Consider the following 27,108-nt stretch of genomic DNA (forward strand, 5'->3'; position numbering starts at 1 on the left):
CCTGGAGCTGACTGCAGCTCAGATCATGAGCTACTCATTGCAAAATTCAGGCTTAAACAGAAGAGAACTGGGGAAGCCATTGGGTCATTCAGGTTTGACCTTGATCATATCCCTTATGAATATACAGTGGAGGTGAAGAATAGGTTTAAGGCACTAGAGTTGATAGAGTGCCCGAAGAACTATGGTCGGAGGTTCGTGACATTGTACAGAAGGCAGCAATCATCACCATCCCAAAGAAAAAGAAATGCAAGAAAGCTAAGTGGCTGTCTGATGAGGCTTTACAAATAGCTGAGGAAAGAAGGAAAGTAAAAGACAAAGGTGAAAAGGAAAGATTTACCCAACTGAATGCAGATTTCCAGAGAACAGCAAGGAGAGATAAGGAGGCCTTCCTGAAGGAACAATGCAAAGCAATAGAGGAAAGTCATGGAATGGGAAGGACAAGAGATCTCTTCAAGAAAATCGGAGAAATCAAGGGAACGTTTCGTGAAAAGATGGCCATGATAAAGGACAAAAACGGTAGGGACCTAACAGAAGCAGAAGAGATCAGAAAGAGGTGGCAAGAATACACAGAAGAATTATACAAGAAGGATCTCAATGTCCTGGACAACCATGACAGTGAAATCGCTGACCTTGAGCCATGCATCCTGGAGTGTGAAGTCAAATCGGCTTTAGAAATCATTACTAACAACAAAGCGATCGGAGATGATGGTATCTCAGTTGAGCTATTCAAAGTCCTATGATGCTGTTAAAATGATGCACACATTATGTCAACAAATTTAGAAAACACAACAGGGGGCACAGGATTGGAAAAGATCAGTTTACATTCCAATTCCAAAGAAGCGTAATGGCAAGGAATGTTCAAACTATCGCACCATTGCACTCATTTCACATGCCGGCAAGGTCATGTTAAAGATCCTACAAGCTAGGCTTCAGCAGTATGTTAATCAGGAACTACCAGAAGTTCAAACAGGGTTTCGGAGAGACAGAGGAACTAGAGATCAAATTGCCAACATTCGATGGATTATGGAGAAAGCACGGGAGTATCAGAAAAACGTCTATTTCTGCTTCATTGACTATGCTAAAGCCTTTGATTGTGTGGATCACAACAAACTGTGGCAAGTCCTTAAAGAGATGAGAGTACCAGACTACCTCACATGTCTCCTGAGAAACCTGTATAAGGGTCAAGAAGCAACTGTCAGAACAGGATATGGAACAACTGATTGGTTTAGAACAGGAAAAGGAGTTTGACAAGGATGTATACTGTCATCCTGCTTACTTAATTTAGATGCAGAGTACATCATGTGGAATGCTGGCCTGGATGAAGCACAAGCCGAAATTAAGATTGCCGGAAAAAACATCAACACCTCAGATATTCAGATGATACCATTCTAATGGCAGAAAGTGAGGAGGACCTAAAGAACCTCTTGTTGAGGGTGAAAGAGGAGAGCACAAAAGTAGGCTTGAAACTCAACATCAAAAAAACTAAGATCATGGCATCTGGCCCCATCACACCTTGGCAGATAGAAGGGGAAGACATGGAAGTAGTGACAGACTTCACATTTCTGGGATCCAAGATCACTGCAGATGGTGACTGTAGCCATGAAATCAAAAGAAGTTTGCTCCTTGGGAGGACAGCTATGGTGAACCTGGGCAGTATAATAAAAAGTAGAGACATCACCCTGCCAACAAAAGTCCGAATAGTCAAAGCGATGGTATTCCCAGTAGTAATGTATGGCTGTGAGAGCTGGACCATAAGGAAGGCAGAGTGCAGAAGAATAGATGCTTTTGAGATGTGATGCTGGAGAAGACTATTGAGAGTCCCTTGGACTGCAAAAAGATCAAGTCAGTCAGTCCTAAGGGAAATCAACCCAGACTGTTCATTGGAAGGTCAGATGCTGAAGCTCAGATACTTTGGCCACCAAATGAGAAGGGAGCACTTCCTGGAGAAGATCCTGATGCTAGGAAAGACAGAAGGCAAAAGAAGAAGGGGACAGCAAAAGATGAGATGGCTGGACAGTGTTACTGATGTAACAAACACAAATTTGAGCAGACTTCGGAGGATGGTGAAGACAGGGCCTGGCATGACTTTGTCCATGGGATCGCAAAGAGTCAGAATCGACTGTGCGACTGAACAACAAAAATACTATGTGTAGGCTCTCTCGCTCTCTCATTCACTCAAGGAGAAAACTGCTGGAAATCAATCTCATGTTAAGCCTATTCTGCTCCAAAATCTTTACTTAACTAGATAAAAGCCCTAAAAATCAAGCAAAAATATATATAACAAGAGCAGGAATTAGAATCTCCACATGGGTGCATGTGTGGGTGCATACAATGCAAGAATTCACTTAAAGTTGCCTTTATATAAAGGTACAAACTACACGTGACATTTAATAGCAATTTTTAAACAATGTAACTGCAGATGCTGCAATCCGCCACTGAAGAGCAGGATGCAGTGAATGGAAGCAATATAACCATTTATCCTCTGGCATTATTTCATCCCCCCTTCCCCCGAAAAAGCTGTAACTTTGTTCGTGAAAAAAAAAAAAATAGCTGGAAAGGGATGAGTTTTAGCTAGGGGGGAAAGAAAAATGAAGATCATTCTGTTGTCTTCCACTGCAGATTACAGCATCTACGGTTGTGTTTTATAAAACAACAAAATGGTAGCAACGAACTATGAATGACTTAATGTCACACTGATGAACACCCACTATGTATCTGTTCCACTCCCACTGCAACATATACAGAACACTGCACTCTTTTTTCCTGATCTGCAACTCCTGTAGGCTCTTAGAGAGGAAACAATGCCACTACATCACTTAAGAAGATTATGATATTGGATTTATACTCTGCCCTTCACCCTGAATCTCAGAGTCTCAAAGCGGCTTGCAATTTCCTTTACCTTCCTCCCCCACAGCAGACCCTTTTTGAGGTAGGTGGGACTCAGAGAGGTCTCACAGAAACTGCCCTTTCAAGGGCAGCTTTGTGAGAGCTATGACTGACCCAAAGACATTCCAGCAGCTGCAAGTGGAGGAGTGGGGAATCAAACCTGGTTCTCCCAGATAAGAATCCGTGCACTTAACCACTACACCAAACTGACTCTCTAGAGGCACTGCCATAGCTAACAAAATGACATTTTAATTTTTGGCTTGCAGAGTTCTAAGTCAAAAACTAAAAATCTGTTTTCCTTTCATTAAGTTTAGGATGTAATCGTGGCTTGACAAAAAATGGACAGCAGAGATAATTTTACTTTGACTGATCCAGGCTCCCCATATCAATGGTAGAAGTTTTCATGTTAAGCATTTTCCAAAGGCCCAGTTCACAAGTGCCTTCTGCACTATAGTTCCTTGAACAATAGCTTAGGGACAACATAGGAAGTCATTTATATGAAATGGTTCTTCAGTTGTACAATTTCTATTACACTGCTGCTGACACCTCCCCCCCGCCCCTGCAAGAAAGAGAACAGGTGTACAAATCATTTTTTATGCAACCACTGGGCAAGCCATTTCAAAATAAATAAATAAATAAAATCCCTGACACATGATAATGTGCCCACGCTAGGCTTGCCAGGTATGTGATGGAAAATACCTGAAGACTTTGGGGGTGGATCCAGCAGGGGGTGGGGCTTGGGGAGGAACCTCAGCATGGTACAATGCCATCGAGTCCACCCTTCAAAGCAGACACCTTCTCCAGGGCAGGGCTTTTTTTTGTAGCAGGGACTCCTTTGCATATTAGGCCACACACCCCAATGTAGCCAATCCTCCTGGAGCTTACAATAGACCCAGTACTAACAGCCCTGTAAGCTCTATTTTATTATTGAGCTTACAGGGCTGTTAGTACAGGGTCTATTGTAAGCTCCAGGAGGATTGGCTACATTGGGGTATGTGGCCTAATATGCAAAGGAGTTCCTGCTACAAACAAGCCCTGCTCCAGGGGAACTGATCTCTATCAGCTGGAGATCAGTTGTAAAAGCAGGAGATCTCTAGGCCCCACCTTAAGGCTGGCAACCCTAGCCCACACATTTTTAATCAAAACTCAACACAGGTGTAAGTGATTCAAAGAATTTGAATAGAATTTTGTCACAAACTGTCTTAAGTGGAAAATATTCTTATTTGTAGACAGACCATTTATTACATTTTCCAAATTTGTTTTTTCCCGTATTAAGACCCTGACACTCACATTTGAGATGTGTCAATTAGGCGACTGTGTAACTCCTCACCATTAGTTCTCACCAGTTCCTGAAATTCCTCCACAGCGCTAGTAAGATTAGAATCTGTTTTGAACATGATCCAGAATTCTGTTATCCAGTACCTGATGGGAACACAAGATGGGTTTTCACTTGCATCTTTACAGCTATATGCCATAAGTGATTACAAAGTGAATTTGTCTTTAATTCATCAGTACAAACAATTTGAAAACTTCCATTCAAGGTGTAATTTAAAAATATTTATTAGGTTCTATCGGGGCTTTTTTTGAGCAGGAACGCAGTTCCGGCTGGCTTGGCATCAGGGGGTGTGGTCTAATATGCAAATGAGTGACTGATAGGCCTTTTCTTTTTTAAAGCCCTGTGTGAAACTATGATGATGTCAGGGGTGTGGCCTAATTTGCAAATGAGTTCCTGCTGGCCTTTTCTACAAAAAAAGTCCTGGGTACTATAACCAAGGACTAAAATATTATGTATAAATTACACATATTCACAAAAGAGAGGGGGATTGGTAAAAAGAAAAAGGTGTTGGTACTCACATATAAGGTTACATCAATTTTCACTAATTCCCTCTTCACTACGGATGCCTGACCCCCTACGCCAAAGAGGAAGCATAAAGAAGAAGCTACATGGCCCCTCTGTACTCTCTCCCAGCCAATGTTTGTATGCCTGAAAGCTAGGTGGATTTTAGAGCAAGTGTGACCCACAGGCACAATGCCAGCTGGACATGGCAAAGGCCAGCATGATTCTGAGGGATGAGTACACTCTTGCAGAGCAGCAATTTTTTAAAATTAAAATTTTTAAAAATTAGATTTTGAAGTTGAGACTATGCCCTCATATCCCAATAGGATCTTCTTCTTCCTTTAGAGAGAGATATTACGCTGGTATTTTTTTTATCCCTTGCAATTTCTTCCTCACTGATTGTATTGAAGGCAAAGCCACTGCTGTTTCATAATAACATTTCTAGAGCAGTCTTACATTAGGCCCTTCTTCCAGTTGAAACAAAAACTGGATCTGTGAAAAAAAACATGCACTGTATTTTGCCAAACACAGCTCTCATCTTCCTGTCCTCTTTAGGTTGATGGCACGCCAACACCTTCACAAGTAGAACTCATATTTTTTCAGCACCCAAGCCAAATTTGTTGCCTACCCCTACACTAAATGAATGACCCAGTAGTACCAATGACACCCAACACAGCCTCTAACACACACAAAATTAAATTTCTCTAAAAGTTTACAAAATAATGTGAACAATGGAATTTTCCCCTGGTACAACCACTGTCTAATAGGTGTCTGCAGCATTCACATGTCCACCGTTCACATGAATGTCACAATCATAATTGGAAAGCAGTTGTTGCTTGTTTCTTAATACTAAAAAATGGCAACAACTTTTACCAACTCACGTTTTATTTACTAAGTCATATATAAAAAACCCCAAAAGATGTTCTTACCTTACAAGGTAGCATATTTTATGGCAAATCAAAGAAGAATTGTTTTCCAAAGCATCCAGGTATGTAGGTAGCTGCTAAGGAAAGTATGTCAACAGGCTACATAACATGAAAATTTCACATAATCTCATCTGAAAACCCAAGCATTAGGGACAAACTGCTGAAGTTAAAAAAAAACAGTATCTTGCTAATCAATTATTTTTTCCACAAAAAAATAAGATAAGAGTTAAATGATGAGTATTTTAGAAGGCAAAGGAGAATAGTATGTAGATAGATTTCTAAATATTGTATTATCAGAATTGTATGACATTTAAAATTGCAACATTTGATTTTGTAAACAAGATGTTACTTTGGGACAAATCCAAGTTGAAAGTAGAGGACTAGTTACTTTCACAGTAAAAAGAAGTATTCTGCACCCATATTTACTATATAACAGAAACCGAAAATGGTTAAGATTCCAAGAGTCACTTTGTTCCAACAGTAAATACATGACTAGCTCCTAATTATAGTACAGTAAGTTCTCTGTGAAAGGAACAACGTTACTGAATTAGAATATAGCTGCTTCAAGAATACGTTTTTAGATCCTGCATACTTCTAAAAGATAACAGGAACTTCACTTTGGTGCAATCATGACCACAGTGAAGTGGGCCATTTGTAAGAAAAGAACTGATTTCTGTTCAAAAAGATACTTTGAGGATTAAGACCAACTTCTAATGATGAGAAGTATGGTTATTTAATCTTCCATTCAGAATTATCTTGAAGGTTTAGAATTTAATACTGAACAAAGCAAAACAAAAATACATTTTCTCTCCAGTGCAGTAAATAAAACCAACAAACCTTACTTCTGGTCAAATTTGTATTTCTTCCCACCCACACAGGCCCTCAAAAATATTCAGTTGATTCTGACTTCCTCACATTAGGATTTCTTAAAATATCTTTTTTGGGGGGGGGGGGGGTGATCAGAGAAATATGCTGTATTATAGCTAGAAAGGGCTTTAAAGACAGAGAAGAAAAAATAAGGAGTCTTTCCTTGGCATTTTAATGCAAAATGAAACAGCACTCTCACACACAAAGTTTAAAAAATATATATATATAGGCAGGATGACCTGAGATTTATGATACAATGAAACATCATTTTGAATAAAAGGATGGGGAAATGGTAAAAATTAGAGTCTGCACCAATGATTGTATTTTAGAACAGTACATAAATGGGTGCACCAGAAATAAAATACTGCGACCAATTATCTTCCAGCATCTTCACAACCTGTTTTAAATGATTATTTAATATACATTCATTTTGCTTTATCTAGCCAGTATAGGCTTCCCAAATCTCCCGCTCTGGCGGGAGACTTCTGGTTTCACAGCCTCACCTCCCGCTTTTCAAAACTCTGGAAGCGGGGGTGGGGGGTGGAGGGGGGGGAGAACATACCTTTAGGCTTCATGTTGTAGAGCTCCTGAGCCGTTTGCAAAATGTCTGCCCCTTTAAGGCTGGGCAGGAAGCTGGAAGCAGGAAGGGCTTTTGAGAATGGCCCCTCCCTTTCTTTGCTTTCGTTTTCACAGGAAGTAGAGTTGTCCGGAGGAAGACCTGGTAAGTGTGTGTGTGTGTGAGAGAGGGAGGGGGCAGGGGATTCCCTAGTTTGGAGGCCCTCCCCCCCTTTAGAAAGCGTGGGGGGGGAGGGAAATGTCTACTAGGCACTCTATTATTCCCTATGGAGAACGATTCCCATAGGGAATAATAGGAAATTGATCTGTGGGTATTGGGGGCTCTGGGGGGCTATTTTTTGAGGTAGAGGCACCAAATTTTTAGTATAGCATCTAGTGCCTCTCCCCAAAATACCCCCCAAGTTTCAAAACGATTGGACCAGAGGGTCCAATTCTATGAGCCCCAAAAGATGGTGCCCCTATCCTTAATTATTTCCTATGGAAGAAAGGCATTTTAAAAGGTGTGCTGTCTCTTTAAATGTGATGGCAAGAACTCCCTTGGAGTTCAATTATGCTTGTCACATCCTTGTTCTTGGCTCCACCCCCAATGTCTCCTGGCTCCACCCCCAAAGTCTCCTGGCTCCACCCCCAAAGTCCCCAGATTTTTCTTTAATTGGACTTGGCAACCCTAAGCCAGTATCAAATCAGTGACTTCAAGTCAGCAAGCAAGAGAACTGTATAGGAATATCTCAGAATATTACAGAAGATGGTCAAATAAAGATTGAAAATCAGGATGACTAGCATCTGGATCTGGTGTTTTATATTAGTACAGTATAAACTGCAAACCATTTTGATTGGGAGCATAAGACCTGTTCCAATATTATTCCCATGGTTCTGCACATAAGTAGGCCTCAAGCTAACATGTTCTCATCCCACTCCTTTCCTGCACAGAAGATAATGTGCCACATGTACAAACCAAGACATCCTGCTTTCAATTAACTGTGAGTTCTCTCCATTTAAATTCAATTCACCGTAAGATCTCTCAAACACTACAGAGGATAGAAGAAGGGAGCGGAGAAAGCATGATAGCCAGAGGACCACTTCCAATCTCACAGTGCACAAAATGATAACATCTAAACACATGCCATACTTCATACAAAACAAGTTATACTCTAAAGCTGATGTTATTTATGGATGATTTACAAGAACTGGTTGACAAATTCAATCACTACAATCAAAAATAGTATTAAGAAGCTCAGCTTCCTGAACTACATGCAGCTTCTGGTAAAGAAAGAACAAAAATAATCACAAAGTCTTGTGGAATGGTTTGATTCAAGCATGACTGAAAATGAAAGCAAAAGAAAATTTTGGCAAACTGCAAGACAAACAGGAATATTTCATTTAGGAAAAGGTAAATGGTGTCTGCTAAAATTCTTCAATTTGTAAATAAAAATAAAGCTCTTACAACTCTATAACATTCAACTGGTCAAAAACAAATTATATAGGCACTGAACCTTAAGTTAAAATCATATATTAGAAAACGCCACCTAAGTTATTTCTTTTCACAAGAAATAGTTACATACAGGACTTTTTTTGTAGCAGAAATTCCTTTGCATATTAAGCTATACCCCTTGATGTAGCCAATCCTCCAAGAGCTTATAGGGCTCTTCTTACAGGGCTTCCAGAAGGATTGGCTACATCAGGGGTGTGTGGCCTAATATGCAAAGAAGTTCCAGCTACAAAAACAGCCCTGATAATTTGTTAGTCATGTCCAATATATCCAAATATTCAGTTGGCATGCCACTTCTAAATTCTCTGGCCATTATATTGTATGCATTAACTTCAAGCATTTAAAAGGATATAGATCAATTAATTTTTGCAGCATCTCAGTAGAGGAGATGATAAATCTGTGCATGGTCAATGTTACCTTCAGCAGCTGGTAATTTTTACACAGATTTCCTTCTGAATCTGAAAAGGTTAATCAGCTCATTGTTACCAGAAATACAACAAGAAACTTTTGACACACTTCCTGGTCAGCTTTCTAGATTCAGTTAACCTAATGTCACGCTCCTTTTGGTAGGATGGCTTACTGAAGGATGCTTAAGCCAAAGCACTTGAACATGACTGGAAGTTCCATGGTGCCAGCTAAGTAAAGGTTAGATGGTAGCCAGCATTTCAGATTTTCACAATACCTCAACTAGAAGAAGAATCTATCAGATGGAGTAAGACATGCATGGGTGTGATGTAACAGTACAGGATTTTAAGAAAAGGAGCTAAAGTGGACAGAAGGTTAAGTCTCTGAGCACAGTGAAGGATTCCAAACTGGTATTCCACTCACCTTATCTCTGTTCAGTCAATCAGATATGGGCAAGTCTAAACATGAGAAGGAAGGATGACCTTTTATGGTACCCAGTTGGTGGTCTACTCCACAGGCCCTCCTACCAACACCCCAGTCAAAGAAATGTGTTACAGCAGTAACAGTGATTTTACAAACAGATACATGCTATTATTCTTCAAAGTTAACATTTTCTTTCATTGTGGGATCTAGAAACTCTTTAATAAATATTATGTTTCTCTTTTGAGTGATTAGAAGAGTATGCAAACCTGACAGCTTGTCTCCAGCAAAGCACTTAAGCAAAGGCTGGATGTCAAAAGCATGACAATAGAACTGCAACAATAGGGCAGTAGGAGAGACCAGTTGACTTGTCTGAAGCAAAAATCTGTTATTTAGTTGCTGATCTGAACAACACAGCTACATAAAGATCCCTTAAGCCTTCTTGAAGTGATTTTATTGCACTTTATTAAGTAAGGTGCAAGCCACCTTGGAAACTTTTTAATTGAAAGGTGTTCTATAAATAAACCACATAAAATAATGATCTTTTAAAGAAACCTCTGTTCTACCTCATCCTAGACAGAAAACTTCCCCAAGGTATAATACATTCGCATTGTCATTCTGCAGTATACTTAATTGTTGTATACAATCCCCTAGTACACACACTATAAAACCAGGGCATTTGTCAGTGCAAATAACTATTTACAGCTTTGTGGTTTGTGGCCAAACTGAAATGCTGGCTTAAATAGAAATGCAAGTTCCTTGTGAGTGTTAAACAAAATATAAATCCCTCTTGACTGGGTTAAATGTATACTTGTGACAAGTAGCTTTTAAATGCTGCTAAATGTGAGGCAAACAAGCAAAACAGCACATTAGAAGTATTAACAAAGAAAAAATTAAATTAGCAAGCTATATATCAGACTTGCAGCTTTAGAAACTGTGCATGCATTTAAGAGGAAACAGATTTTCAAGCTGTATTACTATTCACATATAACATTTCCCAACAATCCAAGATTGCTCATAACATCAGTTAACACAAATATTCCATAGCATAAAACAACTCAAAGGAATACGAATATTTAGGGTGTGGGAATGAACAGCAGCAAAAATGAAAGATAAGTCCTATTACTTCATCAAGCGAAATACCTTACAGAAGCATCTAGAACAAAAAAAAAAAAAAATAGAAATGTTGCTGGAACTCCAGATGCGGGGAAGTTATTCCATAGAGGGTAACAGCTGATAATGGAATCAACAGCTTTTAAAGATGACCTTGAAAGTTGAGTGTATTCACATAGGGAAAGGTACTTTCTAAAATATATCAAACTAAGAATCAGCAAGAATCAGTACAAGAATCAATAAATGGTCCTGTTGTATCACATTCCACACATTGTGGCATTATGTATAACTGGACTATATTTTGATCTTTTAACTGGGGGGAACCTTTTCAGCATCATTTTGGTCTTACTAGTCAATTGTTATTTTGGCAACCTATTTCCAGGACAGAAGACAGTCAACATTTAGAACTGGAGAAAGGTCACTAAAATAATACCTGACTCCTGGGACCTCTTTGGTCACCACTCATAAAAAAATGGTTGAGTTCTGCAACAGAGATGAACCTGCATAGGAAAGAAGTCCTAGCCTCATAGATAGTTTCAGGTGGGTAGCTATGTTGCTTTGCCACAGAACAAGATTTGAGTGCAGTAGCACCTTAAAAGACAGATAAGATTTGCCTGTCTGCTTCTTGAATGAACTACGAGACAGGTTATGGGTTAAACTGGGGATTTTATTTATATGGCTGATCTGCACCAATTGGTCAATATGTTACAGCACAGGTCATATCACACTTACCATGAAAGCTTTCTAACAAGGCAAAAACACTCTGGCTCAGAGCAAAGTTCAGAATCCTTCTGAACCTTTCTCTTCATAGCCTACACACAAGTGTGTAGAGGGGATGGAGGGGCACAGTCCAGCCATGACTGCCCAGCTTCAAGGCTTGTCATATTGCCCCTCACTGTCAAGGCAATAGGTACCCAATTTGAGGACCTCCGATCACTGATATCTTGAAGAGCTTGCAAACTCTAAATCACTTCATCCTATGCTTTTCCACCTTCCCAATTAGGGCCTAACGAGCTGTAGTGGGCCTATTTATACCTCACCCTTTCGGACCAAGTACTGGACTGGAGAAGTAGCCACTGCCAGACCTGGCTGGCAAGCCAGCCTCCAATTGGTCAGTACTCCCATGCTGAGCCCGCATTGGCTTACCCCACCCTCATGGTCCATTCTGAAAATGTGGGGATGGGCGAACACCAGTACCTGCTCTACTCATTTTACACAAGTCTTCCAGGGTATGAGAGCTTCAGCACTGAAAAACTTATACCCTGGAAATCTTGTTGGTCTTCAAGGTACTACTGGACACAAACCTATCCTTATAAATACACAGCTGCTAAGCACAACATCAACAGTCTGTTTCTGGGAGAGGCAGGAGAGCCATCGGGCTCTATGGCTACTATCTGTGGGTTATCTCCTTTTAGAAGGGTCAATAATTCTTAAATGCAAGGAATAAAGCTTTCTTTCTTTGATGCATTTTAAGTGGACTGCTTGAGATGTGCTATTTATTCAGAGCATATAACCACTGAGATGGCCACATTGTGATAAAAGTATTCTCATAGGGAGAACAGAGATCACTCCAATATTTAATCAAAAAAATTGATCTAATCAGACCAGGGACACTATTCTATTGGATGGTTCATGTAAACAAATCCCACTCAATATGACTTCTGACAAGCAGCCTAACCTAATATAGAGCTCTTTATAACCCCCTCCCTCCCAATTTCTGTGGAGTCCTCAGACATTAAAGAAAAAAATCTAAGTGCTTCAACAGTAGACAAGTATGCTCTCTTGAAATTTAGGGACCTTAGCAAATGTACTGCAGCAGCTTCCCCAAGGTTTCCTGATAGGGTTGCCAATCCCCAGGTGGGGGCAGGGGATCCCCCGGTTTGGAGGCCCTCCCCCCGCTTCAGGGTCGTCAGAAAGCGGGGGGAGGGGAGGGAAATGTCTTCTGGGAACTCTGTTATTCCCTATGGAGATTTATTCCCATAGAAAATCATGGAGAATTGATCCATGGCTATCTGGGGCTCTGGGGGGCCTGTTATTTGGGGGTAGAGGCATCAAATTTTCAGCATAGCATCTAGTACCTCTCCCCAAAATACCTTCCAAGTTTCAAAAAGATTGGACCAGAGGGTCCAATTCTATGAGCCCCAAAAGAAGGTGCCCCTGCATTATTTCCTATGGAAGGAAGGAATTGAAAAGGTGTGCCGTCCCTTTAAATGTGATGGCCAGAACTCCCTTTGGAGTTCAATTATGCTTGTCACAGCCTTGATCTTGGTTCCACCCCTAATGCCTCCTGGCTCCACCCCCAAAGTCCCCAGATATTTCTTGAATTGGACTTGGCAACCCTATTTCCTGACCCTTAGCAAAACCACAGGAACATGCTTATCAAGGCTGTGAGTCTTTTAAGCACACGTCCAGAAATAATTTTAAGTGCGAACTGAGCTCTTCCAATCATAATATTCACTCTAATAAACTCCATTAGCATTTGCAGACTGATTTCAAAATGGTATAGGAAAACACTTGTGCAAGTGTGCAATTTACTAACTGAGGAAGAATTACTTCCCTAAGGTTCAAGGGTGGGGGAATTGTAATACAAAAGTCGAATTAGGTTAAATGTTTCCTTTTGCACAATCAGAGCACAAGCTTGTAAAGTTTCCTCTGCAGCCGCTTAGGGAAGGAGAACCAATTTCTTTGGTTTCCCCCTTCTTCCTGTAGTCCTCCCATGTTGCATGACATTTTATTCAGGAGGTTCTTCCAGCCCACAACAGCAAAGGGAGCTGCTTGAGGAACAAAAAGGCAAGGAAGATCTGCTTTTGCAAAGTTTTTCATTTTCAAAGGCATTTGGATCCAATCCACTGTGTGTAGCTCCTGCATAAGAATTACAGGCTACATCTTGCAATGAAGAATAATTGAAAAATTAAATAGACTACAGACTTTGTTAGGTCCACTTTGCAGTCAAGTCTAGCTTGCACGAACTCAGTTTCTATTTATGGAAGTGTGGATCAAACTCATAGTTTTCATCTGAACATCAGAGGACAACCAACAACTTATATTTTTAAAAAGTTCAGTATGTTCAGTTTCTTTTAGTTTTACTAAGTAGAAAGCCTTAGAAGACTCACTCTCATTTCCGTTTGCATACCTGTGAGAGAAACCACACACCCTGCTAAGCAAAAGGAGGAGAAGTGGGGCGGGGAGAAACCACTAAATAAACGCTAAATGGAGTAAAATCTGCAGGCATTAATACTTACTACAGAATGCTGCTTAGGAAGTTGCATTTAAATGTGATATATAGTTATACTGCTTTTAAAGTAAGCTCCACTGCAATATAAAAAGATAGTTATTGTCCTATTATTTTAAAAATTCAGTGTTCTCTCATTCAGAAACCCAGAGTCTCTTTGATACATTATAACAAGATGGTTGCCCTAGATATTTTTTCTTTAAAGATCTTATATAATTATACAGTGTATTATATTACGAATAAGAAAAAGTAGGCGTTTATCCAGACCCATGATGTCCAATTTGTTCCAGAGAAGATTCCTGGGAATAGAGTCAAATGCCCCTTTTAAATCAAGGAAGGCCACAAACAGCCTTCTTCCCCCTCTACCACTGTATTTCTCTATCAGATGGTTAAGAATTAAACAGTGGTCCATTGTAGACTTGCCATGACAAAATCCGATCTGTTCCCTACTTGGGAGATTTTGCTCTTTCATCCATGAAGTGAGTTTTCCCAAGAGGTGTCTCGCATATAATTTGCCTGCTATGTCAAGCAGACTAATTGGGCGATAGTTCTCTGGTTCTTGTGGGTCACCCTTCTTATAAATTGGGACAACTATGGAATTTGTCCATGATTCAGGCATGGTCCCCGTTTTATTGATCACTGTGAAGAGAGTCACCAGAGGGGAAGCCCACCAGTCAGAATTGTTTGTAAATAATTCTGGTGGGAGTCCATCTGGGCCTGGGGCCTTCCCTGCCTTCAAATGATTGTTTCGATTATTAATCTCATTAGGACTAACAGGTAGATCAGGAGGGATTTGTTCTTGCTAATCAGATACAATGGTCAGAGGGTCAAAAAATAAATGATGGAAATGGTCTATCCAGACCTCAGCAGGAATGGAATGTCTAGAAGAGTGGCTCTTCACATCACAAGCACCAGTAACTAATGACCAGAAAAGCTTACTGTTAGAGGCAGTAGAGGCACCAGTAAATAAATCCCAGTTCTTAAAAGATAATTGTCTTTTCTTATGAGCCACTGCATCTTTAAGCTTATTTTTCAATTCAACGTAGCTCAGGGGAATATTAGCAGTGAGGCTGTTACGATAAGTGCGATATACTGCACACAGTTGGCGTTTCAATTTTTGGCATTCCTTATCATACCATGGGTCTGTCTTCTGAACAAGGGGACTGGATTTAGCGGTCGATTGCTGTTTATAAAAGTTAATTATAGTAGAAGTTATATTGCTATAAATTTGAATCAATGGAAAATGGTCACTGTCCAAGCTCTCACCCACTAAAAAATCCACAATAAGTTTCTCAGATTGGGAGAAACAATAACATGATCGACAACACTGCTGCCTAATCTGGAACTAAATGTGTACTCCCCCAGCAAGTCATGTTGCATAGACCCATTTAATATATATCTATTAGAGGGGATACAAAAATTTGCCAGAAATACTCCCGCTGCATTAACATGGGGGTCCTTAGAGTTCCTTGAAAAAATCAGGAATTCGGGGAGGGAGTCATGCAGGTCAAGACCCAAGGATTTACATATCATGTAATTATCATTACCTATTTTAGCATTAAAATCACCCATAATTATAAATTCAGCAGAGGGGTACTCCTGCTCCAGGTTCTCAATATACATGCTAAAACTGTTCCATTGTGCTGAAAGGTCCCCTCTGTTTAGACAAGGGGGTCTAAATCTAAATAATCTATTAACCATTATTAATGTTAGGGCTGATAGTTTAAGCAAATGTGCCTGGGCCAGTGAAGAGCAAGGGGGCAGAAAGGTAGTTTCTGTTTTAATCTGGTAAGAAATTAAACAACACAGGCCTGCTCTACAGTGGCCCATTTGCTTAAGCTTAATTGCTGGCGTGGAATAGGACTTATAACCTTCAAATTGTATTTCACTCTGAGCCCAAGTTTCCTGGCATGATATAATATCAAATTGTTTGAGGAAAGTCTGAAAATTTGTGCTAGTCACCTTTTTCTTCCAACCTGCAATATACCAGGATAAAATCCTTAGGCCTGGTTCTTGGGCACCTTTGAATAGTCAGTTGGACTCCGATATCTCATCCAGAACTCTCCCCCTGGTCAAGAAATACACTGCCATTTTTGGTGGAGTTCTTGAATGTCATTATTGGGAGAGGAGCCTCTGTGGGTAGATGTAATAAATCATCAGAATTGGAGATGATTTGCGGCTCTATTGAGGATAGTGAAGTATAATCAGTATCGTGGGAGGATGGATAGTTTCCAACGTCACGACATGGGGATTTAACTTGTGCTTCCATACGGGGGACAAATGAGATCAAAGTAGTCAGTGTACAATTTTCACTCCAATCCGAGAACTGTCCTGCAGGGCCGGGTCACAGTTCTGGTGCAGACTTACTTGCATTGCCAACCCCTTAAGCAGCCCTCCATCTGGCTCCTGGTTAGAAAGGACTGCAGTAGGGATAGCACAGTCTGCCTCCATGCTCTCATGCAGCATAACATCTGCAAAACTAGCATGTTAGTTCTCAATAGCTCTAATCTGTCTATGATTCATTGCTGTTCTCTCTCAGGGAGTTCCACAAATGCATCTTGGATACCCGCTTCCATTGGAGTCACATCTGATAGCAGATCTGATAAGTAAGGCACAGATTTATTGTTTGCAAAGACTTGGCAAACAGCAGAGTCTTTCTGGTTGACAATGCTCATTGCTGCCCTTATGTTCTTCTTAGGGCTCATGCGTGATCTGAGCCGGTGACTTTCTTCTTCATATCTCACTTCCGGGCAGAGAGGAGCCAAAACAGTGTTCATGTAAACACAGGTTGGAAAAATCCCTTTGGACATCAAGTGCCTGTTGTTTCTAAGAAAGATTGAGGGGATTCCCAAAGTACAGGAGGATAGTATAACTCTCTGTGTCTGATGCATTCTGGGCCGTAAAATGTATTCCCTTAATAGCTGTCAAGTGCGATATAACGACCTAGGTGCAGTAACTTCAAAGATCATTTCCAATCGGGGAGTCAAATAGGGCTGTATTCTAGCCTCCTATTTGTTTAATTTATTCCTGAATGATCTGGCCCCCTCTCTAAATGCTAGTGATAGTCACTTTCCCAAACTGGGGCCATCCGTTATCCCTTTATTGCTCTATGTTGATGATGCAGTTGTACTGTCTCGTTCGCAGAAGGGCATCAAGCGCCTTTTACTCACTTTTACTTCATACTGTGAGACAAATTTCCTGTCTATAAACTACGAAAAATCCAAAATTTTAGTATTTTCAAAGTCCTGGAAATCACAAAGCTGGTGCCTCAAGGGAAATAATACTGAACAGGTGAAATCTCTCAAATACTTGGGGGTCTTTTTCCAATATAATCATAACTGGACAGTACAATGCAAGCAAGCAGTCATCTCAGCAAGGTGTAGTTCATCTGCGGTGGTTAGGTTTTTTTACAGGAACGGCAACCAATTTGTCCCAGCAGCAATTCATGTTTTTAATGCTAAAACAGTTTCTCAGTTGTTATATGGGATCCCCATTTGGATTTGCACCCTCAATTTCCAACTTGAGCAAATTTACGCCGTATTTTAGGGGTCCCCAACTGTGTCAGCTATGCTGCAATGTGCCTAGAGACTGGAGCCCATTTGATTGAAACCAGGGAATGGTTACTAATATAAAGTTTTGGCTACGCCTACACCTTAGGGCAGATCCTGCTAGTTATATCCATATGATGCTAGTGGATTTCTTTGTTTCCACTTGGTATAGTCAGATCCAGAAGAAAATACATTCCATAGTTGTACCCTTGGACAACCTCTATATGCTAAGTGAAACGCAGGAATTCAGAAACCTGAAACAGAGGATCTTAGATATTGAGAAACAGTCCCTTTGTTCTTCTGGACATAAAACTTCCTCCCCTTTAGCATTTGGTATCTTCCCAGATCATGGGCTGCCTGCTGCCTACCTTTCCCAGATTCCTTCACCCCAGTTACGCCGTTCTTTTATGTTAGCAAGACTCGATGTTCTACTCTCAGCGGTATTGTGTGGGAGCTTTGCCAACAGCCCTTATCAGGATAGAGTCTGCCCATGTAATGGAAGGCACCATGAAATGGTCGCCCATGTCTTACTTTATTGTGATTTTTATGGGGAAGTGTGGGACTGTATAATCAAACCTATTCTAATTCTTATGGATTACCTGAAGCAAAGTTAGTTTTTTTTCTACTATCTGATCAATGTTCCCATATCACATGTCTGGTTCCAAAGTACCTTTTGGCTGCTATAACAATCAGGGAGCAAAAGACTAGCTCCCCTTCTTGATGTTTGACTGGATTTTATAGCTGAAATTCCATGTAAATTTGCTATGCTGTACTTTTTATTTCTATGCCAATAAAGGTATTTGGATGGGTATTATATTATAACAAAGGCCAGGTTCTTCTAGAGTTGCCAACTTGAAGCCCATAGCTTCCCCTTTACCATCTAAATCTAACAAGTTTGATGCATGTTTTCAAGACAGTAGTTATCAAGTGTCACTCATTCCCCATTCATAACCAGATTTACTTACAAGTAGATCATACTTACGGCAGAATCACTTATTTCCATGTTAAGCATGCTTACAATATGCAGCTTGAGCAAGATACACCTTACAGTCTAAGCCCTAAGGCCCTAATACTGTGTAGCATTAAAGGCGGAATTCACTGCCACAGGAGGTGGTGACGGCTACAAGCATAGCCAGCTTCAAGAGGGGGTTAGATAAAAATATGGAGCAGAGGTCCATCAGTGGCTATTAGCCACAGTGTGTGTGTGTGTATAAAAATAAATATTTTTTTTGGCCACTGTGTGACACAGTGTTGGACTGGATGGGCCATTGGCCTGATCCAACATGGCTTCTCTTATTTTCTTAAGTGTAACGCAAATGTGTGTGTGAAGTTACATCAAGTCGCAACCACCTTATGGCAACCCCAGCAAGGGGCTTTCAAGGGAAAAGATGGTTTGCCATCGCCTTCCTCTGCACAATCTTCCTTGGCAGCCTCTGTTCTAAGTACCAACCCTGCTTAACTTTTAAGCTCTGACAAGATCAGGCTATACCATGCTGTCTTCCCTCCTCAATACAAACATGTGAGTAGTGAAATGTCAAGTTTCCATATAAGGGTTCACCACAGAATCGCTTCCTTTGAAACATGGTTTTCCCATGTTGTTTCATGATCTGTGACATTACAACAAAGCAGTAGACAACTTGCACCTTTAAGACCAACTAAGTTTTATTCAGAATGTAAGCTTTCATATGCTCTAAGCAGACTTCATCAGAAAAAATTGGAATGGCAAGCCATCTTTAAATATAGAGAAAGTGGGCAGTCAGTTGGTATGTAGAGTCATGGGAATATTTTTCGCAGATTAAAAGAATCACAGATTGGGGTCTGTGTTTGTTAGTGTTGTTAACTGGACTGTAACAACAGCGGAGGGTGATAAAAAGCAGATTGTGAAGTGCCATAAATCTGGGTGTGATTCACCTTTAAACTCTCCAAGAAATTTCTAAAATAGAACAGATCATAAATTTTAAATCTGCACTTATGACACTTATATATGCTTCTTTTGAAATTCTCAGGCTGACCACAGACTGGGCCATGACCTCTTTAATAACAAACTATGCCATGGACCTTCACATCATTCTCAGGACATACTGAATTAATACTAGCAATTGTTTGAGAAAGCATTATCAAAACTGTTATTTCTGATACAGAGCTTGACATATTTAATTTATATCAAGGACAGTAACAAATATAGTATTCTAAGTTCTGTTATTTCTACCAATAATACTACTTGTAGCAGGGTTGATACATGTTTTTGCCAGGTTATTTATTTGACCCATGCTTTTTCCCTGTGTAATTTCTATTCTCAATGATACTCTCCTAATGCCAAGAATCTAACATACACAAAGAAACATTTCATATTAAAATGATACAAAAGTTGACCCAAAAGTCACAATAGCAATTTCAAGCATTGCTATTATAATGCCAACTCTAGTTCAGGAAATTCCTGGAGTTTTGGGGTTGCTGATTATGGAAGTCAGAGCTTAGGGGAGGAGAGGAATTTCAGTGGGTATGTGATGCCATAGATTAGAATCAACCCTTTGAAGCTGCTGTTTCCCTTGGGAAAACAGTTATCTGAAATCTGGAGAATTCCAAGCCCCACCTTGAGGTTGGTAACCCTAATTGCAACTGATTCTGGACAAGTAACAGCCAAAGAAGTAAAGTAGCACATGTGTCTGCAAGCATAAGAACAATACACACTTTTAAATACAATTGTACTTTGAGAACATTACGTAAATAATTTATTATCCAGTGTAGATATACCCCAAATATAAACACTAAGGCCCACCTTTCACATGTAATAACAAGACTGGAATTAGTTCAAGCAGTTATTTTCTTGGCTTGACCCACTGTGAAGCCAAGCTCCGCTCCCACTATATGACCCAATGATGTCATGATGTTATGGGCTCTGTGATGAAAGCATGCCGAGTCATAGCAAAAAAAATGACAAAAAGGTTCACTGAATCAACATTTTGTGACTCTCTTTTGATACTGCTGCATCATGTTGTGCATGGAGTATGAGAAATACATTCTGGCTAGTTCACAAAAAAATATCTACACAGCAGACTTCAGGGATTACTACGGTTGCCAATCCCCAGGTGGGGGCAGGGGATCCCCCGGTTTGGAGACCCTCCCCCCACTTCAGGATCATCAGAAAGCAGGAGGAGGGGAGGGAAATGTCTGCTGGGAACTCTATTATTCCCTATGGAGATTTATTCCCATAGAAAATCATGGAGAATTGATCCGCGGGTATCTGGGGCTCTGGGAGGGGGCTGTTTTTTGGGGTAGAGGCACCAAATTTTCTGTATAGCATCTAGTGCCTCTCCCCAAAATACCCCCCAAGTTTCAAAAAGATTGGACCACAGGGTCCAATTCTATGTGCCCCAAAAGAAGGTGCCCCTATTCTTCATTATTTCCTATGGAAGGAAGGAATTGAAAAGGTGTGCTGTCCCTTTAAATGTGATGGCCAGAACTCCCTTTGGAGTTCAATTATGCTTGTCACAGCCTTGATCTTGGCTCCACCCCCAAAGTCTCCTGGCTCCATCCCCAAAGTCCCCAGATATTTCTTGAATTGGACTTGGCAACCCTAGGGATTACACAAAACTTTTTTACGCACTTGACCCCAAACACTAAAAATGACCATCTTCCTCCTAGTAGTTTCATCAGATTAAATTTGCAACAAAATGAGTTGTGGCTTGTTTCTGCTGGCCCTGACATTTCAAAAGAGGCAAGTAAGCAAGCTAGGAAAGGGTCAATACTCACCCCACCTCCAAAGAAAACAAGTACTGCAAAATAGACAGAAAACTGGAAAGCTAACATGCTAAAAAGAGAAAGAGGGCAAAGGAGTTTTGGGGACAATCCATATAGAAGGTGAGCTATGGGATGTATTGGTGCTCAAAGAATTAATACAAATCCTGCTATATATGTGTACTGGTCTCAGATATATCTTTAATATACTTTATTTTCTCCTTAACACACAGATCAATTCTATAGCTAGCCTGTTCGTTCATGGAGGGAAATATCTTACGCTTAAAGTCAACCAGGACTGGGGTGGAGGGGCTGAGCCAAATGCACCCTGTCTAAGCTTAAATCCTGGCTGGGGCTTATGCCTGGTTTAAAAACTCTGCAGGAGCTTCCTTCCCCCATGAATTAACCATTGTGGAGGAGGGTGGTCAGAAGAAGCATACCTTTCAAGCTACTGAATGCTTTACACTCAGATTGACTCCAATGGTTGCCCCATGGGAAAAAGAGAGGCTGGACTGTCTTCCTGCCTGCTGGTAGAGTTTCAAAGTCAAGGCTCCCTTCTCTCTCTCCCTAACCCACACCTCTCCCTCAAATCACCGTTTCTCCTGGAGATTCAAAGCCAAGCTCCCTTCTCTTTCTAACACACACAAAACTCCCTTAAATTGCTGCTTCCTGCTGGAGTTTCAAAGCCAAGGCTTCCTAACACACACACTCACAGAGAAGTACCTCAATTTGCTGCTTTGGGTCCAGAGTTACTCCCAGCATTCCCCACCATAAGAACATAAGATATACCATGTTGGATCAGGCCAATGGCCCATCCAGCCCAACACTCTGTCACACAGGGGCAAAAAAGCAAAACAAAACAAACAAACAGGTGCCATCAGGAGGTCCACCCGTGGGGTCAGGACACTAGAAGCCCTCCAGTGTTGCCCCCCCAAGCAACAAGAATACAGAGTATCACTATGCCAGACAGAGAGTTCCATCTATACCTTGTGGCTAATAGCCACTGATGGACCTCTACTCCATATGTTTATCTAATCTCCTCTAGCCTTCCATGCTTGCAGCTGACGCCACCTCCTGTGGCAGTGAATTCCATGTGTTAATCACCCTTTGGGTGAAGACTTCCTTTTATCTGTTCTAACCTGACTGCTCAGCAATTTCATTGAGTCCCCACGAGTTCTTGTATTGTGAGAAAGCGAGAAAAGTACTTCTTTCTCTACCTTCTCTATCCTATGCATAATCTTGTAAACCTCTATCATACATAATTTATTTCAACAGTCATTGACCAAATAAATAAAAGAGGAATAAAAGATCTCATATCAGCTGGTACACCATCAAAATTCATACAGACATTATCAGCAATATCAGTCAACAAAACAGCAAAAGTAAACTACTATTAAATAATTAAAATAATTAAAATCTCTGTTTGGGCTGACTAACTGTTGATAGCTTGTTTCTGGATTTTAATGGCCTGCATAGCAAATTTTGCCATGTTTAGAGTAATTACCTCTATCATGTCACCCCTCAGTCATCATTTCTCCAAGCTAAGAGCCCCAAATGCTTTAACCTTTCTTCACAGAGAAAGTGTTCCAACCCTTGAATCATTCTAGTTGCCCTTTTCTGCACTTTTTCCAGTGCTATAAGATCTTTTTTGTGGTGTGGTGACCAAAATTGTACATGGTATTCCAAACGAGGCCACACCATCAATTTATACAGGGGCATTATGATACTGGCTGATTTGTTTTCAATTCCCTTCCTAATAATCCACAGCACAGCATTGGCCTTTTTTATTGCAGTCGCGCACTATCTCGACATTTTCAGTGAGTTATCTACCATGACTCCAAGATCTCTCTCTTGGTCACTCTCTGCCAGTTTGTTCTCCATCGACACGTATTTATCGTTAGGATTTTTGGCCCCAATGTGCATTACTTTGAACTTAGCCACACTGAATCTCATTTGCCACGTTGATGCCCACTCACCCAGCCTTGACAGATCCCTTTGGAGCACCTCACAATTCTCTCTGGTTCTCACCACCCTGAACAATTTAGTGTCATCTGCAAACTTAGCCACTTTGCTGCTTACTCCCAACTCTAAATCATTAATGAACAAGTTTAAAAGCATCAGACCCAGTACTGAGCCCTGTGGTACCCCACTGCGTATCACCCTCCACTGTGAAAATTGCCCATTTATACTCACTCTGTTTCCTATTAATTAGGAAGTTTTTGATTCACGAGAGGATTTGTCCTTTTACCTCATGACCATTGAAGCTTACTAAGGAGCCTTTGATGAGGAAGTTTATCAAATGCTTTCTGGAAGTCAAGTTAAACAACATCTATTAGGTCCCCCTTGTCCACATGTTTATTCACCCCCTCAAAGAACATTAATAGGTTAGTGAGACAAGATCTCCCTTTACAGAACCCATGCTGATTCTTCCTCAATAGTTTTTGTTCATTAATATGCTTACTAATTCTCTCCTTAATAACAGTTTCCACCAATTTACCCGCTATTGATTATTATTATTATTATTATTATTAGTTTATTTCTATTCCGCCCCTTCCCCCTTTTGGGGGGCTCAAAGCGGAGTACAACAATTTAAATTAAAATCTCAATAAAGTCAACATTAAAAAAAATCAACATTCAATAAGTGCAGTAAGTTAATTCAGCAAGGTGTTACGGGCAAGATGGTATAGCTCCGCAATACAGTGATGCAGTGGGCTGTAAAGGCATAGGGGGAGGCCAACCGATCTAATAGATGGATGCCTGCTGCCTCATCCAAAGACCTGGTGGAACAGCTCCATTTTACAGGCCCTACGAAAGGCCAGTAGGCCAGGTAGGGCCCAGATCTCTATTGGGAGCTGATTCCACCAGGTCGGGGCCAGGACCGAGAAAGTCCTGGCCCTGGTAGAGGCAAGACAGGCATCCCTTGGGCCAGGGACTGTCAGAAGATCCTGGGAGGCCAAACAAAGCGACCTCCGGGGCGTATATGGAAAGAGACGGTCCCGTAGGTATGTTGGTCCCAGGCCACGTAAGGCTTTAAAAGTCAAATCTAACACCTTGAAACGGAACCGGTACTCTATAGGCAGCCAGTGCAGGTCGCGGAGCGCCGGCTGTATGCTCACCTGTAAAGGTGATGCAGTCAGCAGGCGAGCTGCCACATTCTGCACCCGCTGCAGTTTCTGGATCAGTTTCAGGGGCAAGGCAGTGTAGAGCGAGTTACAGTAATCCAGCCTGGAAGCGACCATTGCATGGATCACTGTAGCCAAATCTTGGGAGGATAGGTATGGTGCTAGTTGCCTGATCTGCCGTAGGTGGAAGAAGGCAGACAGCGCAGCTGTTGTGACCTGGACCTCCATGGAAAGGGAGGCATCCAGAATCACTCCCAGACTCTTCACCTGCTGGGCCAGTACCAAAGTGGCCCCAGCCAGGGCTGGGAGCTGGATGCATTGACTGACTGTCCTGTAATGTCAGACTGGCTGGCCAGTAATTTCCCAAATCTCCTCTGAAACCCTTTTTAAAGATGGGTGACATTAGCTACCTTTCAGTTCTCAGAAATGGAGGCAGATTTTAATGGAAGTTTACATATTTTTGTCACCCCTGCAACTTGGTCAGGATTGTTTCCACAGAAGCAGCAGTTGCCTGGCCCTCAACTGTAAGGTGCATTGTCTGAGATTGTGCAGACAGTACTTTTTACACTTGGGGGGGGGCGGGATTTAAATTCCCCATTTTAAAAAAAGTTTCCAGATTTTTCTGCAAACCTAGGGAGTTCCCCAAATTCATTGGAAAATCTGCTTACCCTCCACATGCCCCCTCTCTGTGCAATTAAGTATCTACACATGGGGGGCTCTGTTGGGAATTAAATATATAGAATAGATTTTTCAGCAATTACAAGTTGTAGCTTCATGAAAAGACAGTGAAGTTGTTTGTGGTTTTTAGTTCTAATCCGTTTTGTTAAAACTTAAACTAAACTTTCATAGTTATGGAGGAAATACTCCTATAGAAGATACCGATTTATCAGAAAGCTGTTCTGCGTTACTTAAACAAAAGTATCTTTTGTTACCTAAATTAGTGTTTAGCATTCTAAAGTACTCTTAGAAGACTTCTGTTCCTTTAATATGATTATCCCTCCAATAGCTTCATTTCAGTTGCCAAGCAACATTAAAGCTTGTATGCCATTTTTGACAGAATTACACTGATGAGTTAAATGTACAAAGACTAATCTCATCTTAATACAAAACAATAACTCTTAACACTTAAAACACTACTGGGAACAGAGTCATGTGTACAGTACAGGGTCATAACTAATACATTTGGAGACAAAAGGTACACATTATACTGATTAAAAGAGGAACAGGAGAGAAAGTAGTTTGCTCCTGTATTTACACATTTATACAGTACAAAACATGTTAACTGCTACTGCATATTTTATTATAGCAATTTGCTAAGAATCTAGATGAGGAAAATTAAATTCCAATAATTATGTGGAAAACTGGTGGATTTCTCCTGCAAATATGTGTAATCTGTTGCTTTATTTCCCGTTATAAATATCTCAAACAATGTGGCATGAAGTGCTTTACAAAGGGTATAATGGTCTTCATTCCCAAAAAATGAAAACAAATGAAAACAAAAAGGAAACAATATATATTTAAAATAGCATTTAAAACCAGAAAAAATATTGGTTTATGATACATTTGATGTGAGAATCAAACAAACCAAAATCCAAACAAGGTCTCCATAACTCCAATATCTTCAAATTTCCAGATCACAGGAACCAAATAAGGACACACCAAGAGCCTACGCAGTTCTGTGCAAAATAAGACCTACGTCATGGTTGCAAAACAACTCTCCTTGGCAGAAGAACTCCAGAGAAAATAATGAGACATGGTGTTATTAAAAGGGAATCTGCTGATTATGAGTACAGCCTGGAAATCCAAATGCATTAGGAGACAAACTAAAGACTTCTCAAGGTTTTAATTCTTCTCCTATTAAAAAAATAAGGATACCTGGAAATATACCTCACCTGAACAGAATACACTGATTGGAGGCTACCTTATACAAACGCAGCCAAGTATTTCCTTCTACTCAGCACAAGCTTAATCTTGAGAGGTTGCATTTTAGCTGGTATCTTTCTGCCAGTTCCCTGATTTACCTCAATGATATGGTTGAGAGATCCAGCAACTTCAGCATTCTTAAAGAAACCTTAGATAAGCAGAGCCAAATAAGAATTGCCATGGAGATCTTAAGGGCAAAATATCCAATTAAGGAGAATATTAGGCCACCAATACAATGTAACATTGATCTATAGATTTTAACCTTGATTTAGGCTTTCCTATATCATACAATGGCAGCTGCAAGCTAAATTCAAAAAGACAACACATACTAAATTTGAAATTCTCAATCTTTGTGAACTTACACATAATATGCTATTTTCAGACTGCCAGACCAAATACAATTTTGGAGTTGGTTCAATTCATTTCTTTCTCTCACATACACACACCAAAAAACTTACAACAGAACTGTGTAAGCTACTCAATGGGACAGAAGTTGTATGGATATTAGGTTTAGAGTTAATTTTAATTCAGACCAGGCTTTCAAGTGTGTCAGTTCCTAAAATACTGCAGAAATAATCTACTTTCTGATATGCTTTGGCCCAAATGACAATAAATGAATTACAACCAGAACAAAGTTTGAGTCCAGAAGCACACGAAAGCTTATACCCCAAATTAAACCTTATTGGTCTTCATGGTGCCACTGGACTAAAACTTTGTTCTGTTACTTCAGACCAACACAGCTACCCACCTGAATGTATCCCAACCAGAATCACTCAGAATTCTTTTGCCAAACATTTACCTGGTTACCTCCGGATTTAACTACTGCAACTCTCTCTTCCCTTGAGACCGCCCTGAGCCACTTGTGGGAAGGGCGGGATATAAATTCTAAATAAATAAATAAAAATAAATAAATAAATTGCATCTGGTCCAGGAATACAGCTGCATAGGTTCTAGAGTACATATACAACTAGTATTCGACCAGCTGTACTTACTCCAGATTGAAGATTGGCTTTGGTGTTGACCTTT

The 27,108-nt window shown here is 40.5% G+C and overlaps 1 protein-coding gene across 2 annotated transcripts in view; it reads right to left on the bottom strand.

The window, feature by feature from the left end:
• Positions 1 to 27,108, bottom strand: part of RASGRP1 (RAS guanyl releasing protein 1) — a 102,745-nt gene that overhangs the window by 64,597 nt on the left and 11,040 nt on the right. The window contains exons 3-5 of one of the 2 annotated variants that reach the window (XM_060261293.1): positions 8,934 to 9,039; positions 5,653 to 5,715; positions 4,177 to 4,308 (exon numbers count right to left, since the gene is read on the bottom strand). In XM_060261293.1, the coding sequence (XP_060117276.1) occupies positions 4,177 to 4,308; positions 5,653 to 5,715; positions 8,934 to 9,039 (301 nt within the window). The remainder of the gene's footprint in view (positions 1 to 4,176; positions 4,309 to 5,652; positions 5,716 to 8,933; positions 9,040 to 27,108) is intronic. The other variant, XM_060261292.1, reaches the window with a different exon arrangement.

This window comes from Heteronotia binoei, chromosome 21, assembly GCF_032191835.1.
Source record: "Heteronotia binoei isolate CCM8104 ecotype False Entrance Well chromosome 21, APGP_CSIRO_Hbin_v1, whole genome shotgun sequence".
In the NCBI taxonomy this organism is placed as follows: Eukaryota; Metazoa; Chordata; class Lepidosauria; order Squamata; family Gekkonidae; genus Heteronotia; species Heteronotia binoei.